Below are 10803 nucleotides of genomic sequence, written 5' to 3'. Positions count from 1 at the left end.
AGTGTGTTTACAGCTCTGGAAAGAAGCAGGCGCTTTTCTTGACCTCTACTGGGGGTCCTGACAGTTTGCGGAGGTTCACCTGCCGCTTTGTTGACGTTCTCTCTTCCTGATAAACATATCGCTTTGGTCTCCACACAGTCGTTGAAACAGTTATATAATACTTTGCCATCCAATTAAAGTTCCATCAATAGCCTATGTGAAAGGGTCAACAGACTAATGGCAAACCACGGCAAGTACAGTTTAACAGTACTCAAAGCATTATCAAGTCATAGCATCCAACTGTGTAAAAGCATATAGTAGGATTTTCGGGAGCATAAATCTATTAATGTAATATATTTATATTAAATCCTAGCTCTCCAAATCATAATCCAAGAATGACATAATTGACCAAATCCAGTAGACTAAACACAGTAGAGCCAGCCAGTCCCCTGGCCTTGTTAAGGTCTCAGCCTGCAGAATGTCCTCTGGGGCCGTCCAGAGAGACGCAGCAGCAGTGGCAGCTACAGTAGCTGAGTCATCTGAGTTATGTTGCATGTCCACTAACCTCCAAATCTGTCTCAGAACCCAAAGAATGAGATTCCTCGATGAGTCATGCTCCCAACATTCCATCTTACAGCGAGGGCAGTTAGATTAGAGCAAGACACGCTGGCATGAAAACAAACAAACATCGCCCTGAATATACACAGTTTTTCGACTACTTTAAAAAAATAAAATTACCCACAATGGTTGGTTTGTGTGGTTTACACGGGTAAACGATTCCATTGAAGTGACAGAGATGTACACGATAATGACAGGATATGAAATTCGTATAAAACATAACTTGAGGAAGCTAAAAAACTGGCTGGTGAAAAATAACACTGCTTCCCAAACCGAGGTTCTTTGAGGACATCGTGGAGTACACCCCTGAAGAGACCCCCTCTCCACTTCGCTCCATGCACATCCTGTCGATTCACATTTCAATCCAGTTTAATGTCTTCCAACTTGCCTGTCTAATTCAAACCAGAGTCTGTCAATGTTTTCTCACCCATTAGACCGGGGGGGGGGGGAGAGTGGGAGATGAAAATAACTTAAGACAAATGCAGCCAGTTTCTAACACCTGGATGTTTCATGATCCTAATGACGGACTTGCCAATTTAACCATCTGGATGCAGAAAACCGTCAGGACATGAAGTACTCGCCACCTGTGATTTAATGAACATGCTGGAGTTAGCGGAAACAGCTTAGCCGCCCAAAGGACCTTTTGTTTTGAAGGTTTAAAAACGGTTGACCAAAATAAACATCAATGTAATGTTATGGTTTCCAAGGTTGGATTCGTGCTGGGCTAATCACTGCAACATTGCTCCAACTGATTCGTAAAGCGTTCAATCTGAAGTTACTTTCGAGGCGTTGGATGAGCCACACAGAGCCCTCAGGGCCGACCCTTGTGTGAGTGTGCAAAGCTTTGAGCTGGCAGAAAATAATGGCACATGGTTTTTTGCTGCACTAACATGAAGCAGGTTTTACCACTTAGCGACTCACAGGCAAGAGGAAAAGAGCAGCTATAAATGGTGGGCAGATAGCGCTTGGCTAGAGAGGGGTGGTGATGACAAAACCAGTTTGTCGTTCTTAGGAAAGTCAGGTGAAAAAATTAGGCAGAAGAGGTTCCAATGGATAGCTAGCTAGAGATAGAGATGTCGATGACAAAACCAGTTTAGGAGTTATTAAGGAACCAGTTTTGAGCTATTCAAGTCAGATGGGAAAGGTCAGAAGAAGAGCCTTGAGGATTCCGTGGGTGATTCTGCCTCTGAGCAGATTGAACTCCAGCGTGCTAGCCAGTGTGACTGGAGGAACCAGCCTCTGGGTCAGAAGACTACAGGCACAGACTTGTTCTGAGGAGTACACTGAGAAAAAAAACACCCTGACACAGTTGTACGAGAAGGAGGAGGGAGGACTTTTTTCTTTAAGTGAGGACATACTTGAGTCTTTACATTCCTGGGTAATTAGAATGATGCAAAAAGATATTCACATAGAACGATAGAGAAAAGAAAGTGATCTTTAACAACACAGAGAGGATATGTTGTTCTTTTTCTCCAACCTGAAGCGGTGTCCCTCCCACGCTAAGGAACGGATCCAAAACATTTGGAGCAACAGGTGCTTCTAAATATGAGCCAGAAAGTGAGGCAAGGTAGAGGAATCAGTTGTGTGTGTGTGTGTGTGTGTGTGTGTGTGTGTGTGTGTGTGTGTGGGTGTGTGTGTGTGTGTGTGTGTGTGTGTGTGTGTGTGTGTGTGTGTGTGTGTGTGTGTGTGTGTGTGGGGGGGTGTGTGTGTGTGTGTGTGTGTGCGTATGAGCAATGCGTGAGTGTGTGTGTGTATGTACTATAAGAAGGGTTAGGATTAGGGTACTATCGTTAATATGCTGATACCTACTACCTGCCAGGTGTGTCTGTCCCTCTGCCTGTGTCTGTCTGTCTGTCTTACTCACCGTACATCTGTCCCTCTGCCTGTGTGTGTGTGTCTGTCTGTCTTACTCACCGTACATCTGTCCCTCTGCCTGTGTCTGTCTGTCTGTCTTACTCACCGTACATCTGTCCCTCTGCCTGTGTCTGTCTGTCTGTCTTACTCACCGTACATCTGTCCCTCTGCCTGTGTGTGTGTGATGACTGTCTTACTCACCGTACATCTTTCCCTCGTCTGACAGGATGATCTTCCTCCTGCCACAGGGGGGGTAGATGGCCAGCGCCTCCTGGAAGCTCTGTTCTATGTCTGGGCTCCACACCCCCTCGGCGTCCCCGTCCATGGCCTTATCCAGCTCATCGCTCCCCTCGTCCAGCCCATCCTCCGGGCTACCATTAGCACTCCACTCGTTGGAAGCAATGGTGGCGGCTCCCCCTCGGGCCCGATTCTCCGAGCCCCACTGTCAGAGGATCTGGTTAACGAGAGAGAGAGGGAGGAGGAGGAATAAACCACTGGCTAATTGTTATTACCTTCATCCACATCTTTATCGTCATCATCATCATCATCATCGTCGTCATCTTCACCATCACAGTGATCATCTTCGTGTTTATCGTGCCACCTTCGTCAAGCACCGGCACTTAATATTCAGTTATATAAAGTCGGTTGGTGTGTATTGACGTTTGTATTTAAATAATAAAACGTTTATGAATAAACAATGCAGACCCTAATTATTGCAATCATTTCCTAGTCTTTATGTCTCTGAAATTGCCAAATGAATTCAAGATATTCTATAAAATGTAGTTTAAAGACCTCACTAATCAGCACTAGCCTCAAAGAATTCTTGTGGTTGGGAAACTGCGTCCCAATGTGGTTGGCTTATGGCTGAAAGCAGCAAGAGATCTTAAGTATTTTTCAAGCTGCCTCTTCAGTATTGTATTGTTTCTGAAACGAGAGTCCCTCAAGTAACCATTATTCCAGGATGCTTGTGTTTTTAAATTTGAATTTCTGCAGATGTTGACAAAAAGACACATATTGGATAAATATAGAGAAAGCCAAATGTGAGGGTCCTATGGGTAAACTAAAATCCTCCAGTTACAAGAACATTTTGAGGTTCAGCAATAAAATACAAACCCTGTGAGCGTCATAGAACGCTCTGAAAAGGGATCTGAACGTTGGGAGTAACGTTCGATAATCAATACTACCTTTGAAGCCAATTCATCTGACATCCAAGCCATTGCACACAAGTGAACATCCTTGTCACTGTGCATTGAACTAAAACTACACACACTGTAGACCAGAGGTGAGGGATTACAAGTTCCTTCACTTCAATTTGCATCATCATTTACAGGGAATTAACTGGCAGGATTAAAGGCAGGAAGAGGAGAGTCTACCTCCTGATGGAAAACCATCCAGCCCCTTAATGTAGAGAGTACAGTGCTGTATGTTGGTAATGACTGCCACAAATCCACATAGTCTGTTGCAAACATCGCCTCACCAAGTGGCTAATTTTGGGTGAGAGGCAACATGGGGGGGAACCTGTGAGTGTGAAGGGCCTCTCACTACTTCCTGTTGCATCTTAGGGTGTATATTAAGTTCTGTGAACATATAGTCTATATATAGCCCACAGACAGCAACGTTATTTCAAAGAATATCCAATTGTATTACAAACATATGGTGTGGATTGTTTGTTTGGGGGGGGAGGGGCGGGTGATTGCACAGGTGTGGGAAGCCCTGACTGCTTTAGCATTGCCAGGATGGATAAGTATGTACAACATGTATAAAGGCACATTGAGAGTGATGAAAGAATGAATATTAGACATGTTTTCTCCTGGGGAATATGGGTGTACTGTAGGTTCTCCTCCTACGGTAGAACTAAGTTATTAAATAGAGAGAGAGAGAGAGAGAGAGAGAGAGAGAGAGAGAGAGAGAGAGAGAGAGAGAGAGAGAGAGAGAGAGAGAGAGAGAGAGAGAGAGTGAGTTTCTTAATGATGCATCCTGAGATTTGACAACACAGATGAAGATCCCTGAGAGGACATAAAGAGTCGAGAGTTTAGTGGGGTACCGTGAAAGAGCAGCTCTCATGGAGAGCGAGGCTTAAATTCCAGACATGTCCTTATTAAGAAAGGGCTGTGAGCGCTCACTGTTTCTCCTCCTGCCTCCCTTGTGTCAACCCAACGCCCTCCCTCCCTCCCTGCCTCCCCCTCCCCCACTCCACCCCTCCGCCTAGTGCTCAGAACGTCTCTGCCCAAATAAGGACAGGAGACCAGGGGATACATGTAGGGGGGTGGGTGGGAGGGTGAGCAGTGGGGGGGGGGGGAGGGTGAGCAGTGGGGGGGGGGGGGGGGGGGGGAGAGGGAGGGTGAGCAGTAGGGGGGGGAGGGGGGGGGGGATTGTCCAATTTAGGCGTCCACTTCGGGGTCTGGAAAACAGTGGGATTGTTCCTGCTGGAATGCAACATCAGCACGAAGGGACACACACACAGCCACGCTCTCTCTCTCTCTCTCTCTCTCTCTCTCTCTCTCTCTCTCTCTTTCTCTCTCTCTCTCTCTCTCTCTCTTTCTCTCTCTCTCTCTCTCTCTCTCTTTCTCTCTCTCTCTCTCTCTCTCTCTCTCTCTCTCTCTCTCTCTCTCTCTCTCTCTCTCTCTCTCTCTCTCTCTCTCTCTCTCTCTTTCTCTCTCTCTCTCTCCACTCCATGACTATCAGGGTTATCAGCAGAATAGACAGACAGAGGGCATTGTCAATGCAATGTCCCTATGGCTAAGCTACAATACGTCGTGTAATGAAATTACGCAATTTGAATCTGCAGAAAATAAAATTGCTTATGTGCGAAAGTGATAGTGATATTATCCACTTAGGAGTACTTTACTAATGGAATTGCAAAATAAAGTGCTACAGTCAGTGTTTAACTGCAACAATTAGAAATGTCAGACAGAGGTCATGGTATAACACTACCAACCAACTCATACAGCTTAGTAGGAGCTAGATGACCATTATAGTAGGTAGATTATGCCCGAAAGAGAGAAGGTCTATGATCTGGGGGTGGTATACCACCAGGAATAAGAAAAGACATAGAATAGGAACATTATGAACACAAGAAGCAGACAGAATACTGTATGTAGGCGCACTGGGATAGAAAACATTTGGTTCAGCGTGCAAAGCTGAAGGAGCAAATACTTGGAAAATGAAAAACAGTTCTCTACATCATCTACAGATTCTGTCTATTAAATCAGCTGTTCCCTAGAATCCTGAGAGGCCCTTTGAGTGCTTTGAGGGTCAGACAGGACAGTAACGAGCACATTACACATTTAAAACACACACACACACACACACACACACACACACACACACACACACAGAACATTTCCATGAATGGTGCCTTTCGCCTTTTGCCAGATGGGATATTAAGGGGATTTGATTGAATGACACGGTGAGGCTCACATTTTTAACACAAAACCAGGCGAGACACACTAACTTCGCCTCCCACTTTTCTGGGAGTGCAGCCATAGACCTCGCTGAGACCATCATGCTACAGAATTCCAATGTGCAACAGGAATGTAAATAACGCGGCAAAGCTATGCACCTCACACATTCATTCAAACTGCTCCATTCATAGGCCCGAGCCCAGAACGGGCTTTCCAGTGTTTTCCCAGGCAATAACGAAAGCTGTCACGTTGCACTTGGATTTGAGCATTTGGCTTATCTCTGCTCCTCTAGCTCTGCAATCTGCAAAAAAGCCACAGGTTTTACGAGTCTTCTCCCTTTCCCTCCTAGATGGCATTGCTCACACCAGTACATCCCATCATCTTAGTGAGTCATTCTCCTGTCCACCATCCCTTTATTCTTAAGGAAGTTACTGGTATAAATACAGGAATGGATTCCATCCCAGTCTTGTGTATCGCTGTACTATTCCAACATCAGAAACCCCTAACAAACGGCCACAGAACAAGAAAAACAAATAGTCGTCGGTGTGTGTTCTTGGAGGGAAAGAGAGGGTTGTAAGATTTATATGTTGTGGTTTTTTTAATAACACGGTACACATGGAACATGGAGATCATGATTCTTTCCAAAGATGGGTCGTACGTCCCGTTTCTTGTAGGGGAAAGTCAGATGAGTCAGGACTGAGGAGGCAAATACAGAGGTCTAAAAAAGATAGATAAACAGTAGGTTTCCTCTGTGACTTTCTAGAATACTACAACATGGGGACATTCCTTCCCCATTCCAAACATGGTGGGAAAAGTCCCATTTCATTCATAGTATTCACTTCAGAAACAAAACAGGATGGTATTTCAGAAATAAATCATAGCTTCATAGAGAGACTAAACACACAGAGACAGCCAACTCTGTTGGGGCTGCGGACAATGGTGTACCTGCAGGGGAAGTCTGGCTTAGGGCAGAGCCCTCGGAGGTAGCCCTGGACAGCACCCAGGCTGCGACTATTGATGAGTCTCAGGGCTGTGTCTTTTTAATCTGAAAAAGTCACAAAAATGTGCCAAAACTAGGCTGTACTGTTTATGAAACAGCATTATGAAAGTAGCCTAAGCATGCTGTTTTTGGTAAGCCTCGTTCTATACCCAGCTGTGCAGTGCAATCTCCCTGCACCTCAGAGGGGGGGGGGGGGCTGGAGTGTGGGCTATTGTCCATGCCAGGGATGGGATAGCATGGAAGCAGGAGAAGTGGCTCATAACCTGCCTTTTGTTTGCATGTCTGTTTCGCCAACTCAGCTTACAGCATGGTCGAGGTCACGCAAGACACTTACCCACTGAGTGTCAACGATACATGACGCAGGATCATGAGAGTTGCTAAACAACTAACAAAGCCTGCACATACATACACAATGAGATAAATGACATCCAATTGTATATCATATCTAGCCTACTATTAGTGAGCTCTGGAAGTCAGGATTTACAACGCACTGCATACTGTTTAGAATCAGGGGAGGCTGGTTGGTGGAGGTAGACATCGAAAGGCCGTGCTCACTGTAATACATGGAACGGAATCAGAACCAGGAGTCAAATGTTTGTTTGATACCGTTCCTCGTACCGTTCCATGCCTTACATTGAGCCTGTCCCTCCAGCACAGCCTCCCCTGGTTAGGATATATCCACTACACACACCCCATGTGTTTTCGTCATGAGTTCTCAGCTTGTTCACGTCTGTCAAAAGGCAGTCTTTGTTAGGACTGCTTGTGCAGCTGGGACAGGAACCCCCCAGGGAGAAGCCACCCTGAGGGCAGCCCCCCCCCCAAGACCCCCCTCCCCTCACAGACACTACCAACCTAACCCATCCTACACACCCATCGTTCACCCATACACCCTGAGACACACCTCATACATTGAAATATATATATATATATATATCCCTATTCTCTCTGTCTCTCTGTCTCTCTCTCTCTCTATCATATCCACAAATACAACTCCCATTCTCATGGTCTAATGGAGAGCATTACACAGTCATACACACCACCACAGATGCACACATTCCCTCTCTCACTCAGACACCCACACACTCCCAGCCACACAAACATACACTTGACTAGGAGAACAACAGGACTTGGCGATGGAAGCAGCAGCTGCTCCCTTAGGTCAGATTACAGATAAAGAACACATTTTAGAGGCTCAGGCCAGAAAAGCTTTTGTCTGACAAGAGCTGGAGGGTTGCTGCTTACCTCTAACCCCTAACCAGACCCCCCCCCCCACACACACACACACACACACACACACACACACACACACACACATACACTACTGAAAAGCAGCTTTATAGCATTAAGCATGGTTGACAAGGGCGGCGATCAGCAGCCTATAGGGTATCAGTCTTGCCGCCTCGCCTCTGAGAGCGGAGCGACGGCCAAAGACACTGCCAACCCTCCCTTCCTTCTCAGCTTCTCAAGTCTATATGAGCCCCATCTCTGAAAGGTAGGACCTTCCCCCTCCCCCTCCTCCCCCTGCTCTCTGTCTGTGTTTGGCTCTAATAAATTCTCTCCAGCTCCTCCAATAACTTCCTCCTACTTCCCTTCTGGCACGGCGCTCAGGAAACAATCAGAGCCGAGAGTGAGAGAGAGGGCTGGACGACCGACAGCTCACACGGCAAGAGGAAGAGAGTGAGAGGAGGGTTTCACACACACCACACACACACACACACACACACGCACACACACACACACACACACACACACACACACACACACACACACACACACTCACACGCTCACTCACACTGTCAGTAAGTCACACTCTTACAGCTTGATACCATTTGGATGCCTAAGAAAAACACCCAATGTTCAGAGACCTAACACATGACCGCTCTGTTTGTGAGTGCGGGTGCCTGGGCTTTGTGTAGGAAATGGGTGAGTTAGAGAAGTCAGATAAACAGACATAATGTACGTAAAGTCTGACTGAACAAGTACATAACTACTGTAGAAGAAGTATTCTATATATTACTGAATAATCTTGTTTGTAAAATACCATTTCACTGGTGACTTTTTAACTTAGTCTTGTCTACTTCTTCTTGTTTGAGTAAGACAAGGAGATGTCATGGGTTTCCCAGCCTACGATGACTCACCTAAAACCCTGCCTCTCTCTCTCCTGTTGGCCAGTTTCACACATCTTAAGTACCCACGGCCTGGGAAGAGGCTGATTCACTGATCCATGTTCTACTGTAGATCGGAGACAGTAGTCTCTACTCATAGCCTACCTTAAAGTGTCACGGTTTCGCATAGTTAAGCTTTAATCCGGCCAACAGAGGAAAGACTGACACCAAGCAGAAAGGGAGCCAGCAGAGTGCTTCTTCTAAAGCCTGAATCAGCAGTTTAATCGGAAATTTTTCCAGGGGAACGCTGCGGAAGAGTCGTCCTGGCCTGAACTGGTCATTCAGTGGCGAGGCGGGAGGTTAGATGCCATAATCTGTGAAACCTTAAAGACTTAGCAGGAACAGACCAAGCCCAGACCCACTAACAACTCGTGAGCTTAGAATTATAAGGTTCTATCTCCGTTTAGGGCAGTTCAGAGATATTGAGCGTCAAAGTTTTTACATTCCATTATGTTTTGTGAGATGGAACCTTTGTATTTTATGAATTACTAACTCAAAAATGTCAACATTTTAAAAATAACACGCATTAATAAACACCTAATGGATCAGATTATGTAAAAAACTCAATTCTGACAAAAATGGAGATAGAACCTTATAATTCTAACGTCACAAACTCCTCTCCCCATATTAACTATGGAACTAGGCGTTAAAAAATACCTAATAATGTATTTAGGAGATGCATCGCAGAGACAATAAGGAGAGACAGAGGATGGCTTTTCATAGAGGAACAATTCATCCAAACCCAAACATTGAGGTGACTGGTTCATTGTCATAATGGACTTCACCTCCCTAGCACGTGTTCTGTGGACCAGACAAAGCAAACAGTAAAGCCCTGTGATGGTTTACACAACACTTGTGTCTTAGTATGATGTTTAGTATTGTTGTCTGTTGGATACCGTTGCTCATTCTATTCCATGCATTACAATGAGCCCTTCCTACAATTTATATACCTCCACCAGCCTCCTAGACTCAGGGATTAACACGGCTTCATAAGAGGATGCCCTTAAGGTCATCGGAGCTCCTCTCTAACACAATGGCCACACGGGAGTCCACACACAGGACAGATAGGTCATAAAGGACACGGGAGTAGCTACTAGAGAAAGCTTCAGACAACACACACTTTCACTGCTTTGTCAAAGACACTTTTACAGAACAAATGTCCCCTCCTACACTAAAATTCATATTACAATCTTCTTGTAGCATATGATCTGTTTCATGGGCCTAGTTAAGTTGGGACTACTTCCACACAGCAGGGGTGGGTCTATGGGTCTTTGAGGTTCACCAGAAGTATCACAGTAGAACAGTTGGTCGCAAGAGCAACTGAAACGTTTAGTAACTTCGGACAACGGACACAAAGCCTATACTGTTCTAGGCCACTCCCAGACTCCTCTCTTGAGTTGTCGGGAGGCCAGAAATCTTATCTGTTAAAGCCTTCGATGGAGGATGTGTAAACACGTGAACATGAATACAAATCAGACTCATGTTTTTTTTATATATATATTATAATGGAGGTCATCTTTGTTGACACAGAACATTTGACTAATTTGACTCATTTCTTTCAACAGCAGTCCTGTAAATAGCAGTTAATGACAAAACAGGTCATATTTAGTTGAATGCATTTAATATCCAATAATGATCGATTCACTGAGGCTGGAAATTACACATTTTAGCATTACCCAATAAATGCTCTTGATAGAGAAGCTAAGGCCCTTCTCTGAGGCCCTCTGTCTTCAGCAGAGACTAGTGGTATTTGTTCAGACTTCTGTTGACAGAGGGGTAAGAG

General features: G+C 45.3%; 1 protein-coding gene across 1 annotated transcript in view; it reads right to left on the bottom strand.

Annotated features, from left to right (window-relative positions):
• tead3b (TEA domain family member 3 b) overlaps positions 1-2776 on the bottom strand; it is a gene marked incomplete at both ends in the record, with an annotated part of 19511 nt that extends 16735 nt beyond the window's left edge. The window contains one exon of the mRNA XM_080548207.1: positions 2653-2776. Within this exon, the coding sequence (XP_080404333.1) occupies positions 2653-2776 (124 nt within the window). The remainder of the gene's footprint in view (positions 1-2652) is intronic.
• Positions 2777-10803: the final 8027 nt, after the last annotated feature.

The sequence above is a fragment of the Nansenia antarctica genome (assembly GCF_963989245.1).
Source record: "Nansenia antarctica genome assembly, chromosome: 18".
NCBI lineage: Eukaryota > Metazoa > Chordata > Actinopteri > Argentiniformes > Microstomatidae > Nansenia > Nansenia antarctica.
The sequence above is the reverse complement of the archived record's forward strand: the minus strand, read 5'-3'. Positions and strand labels throughout refer to the sequence as shown.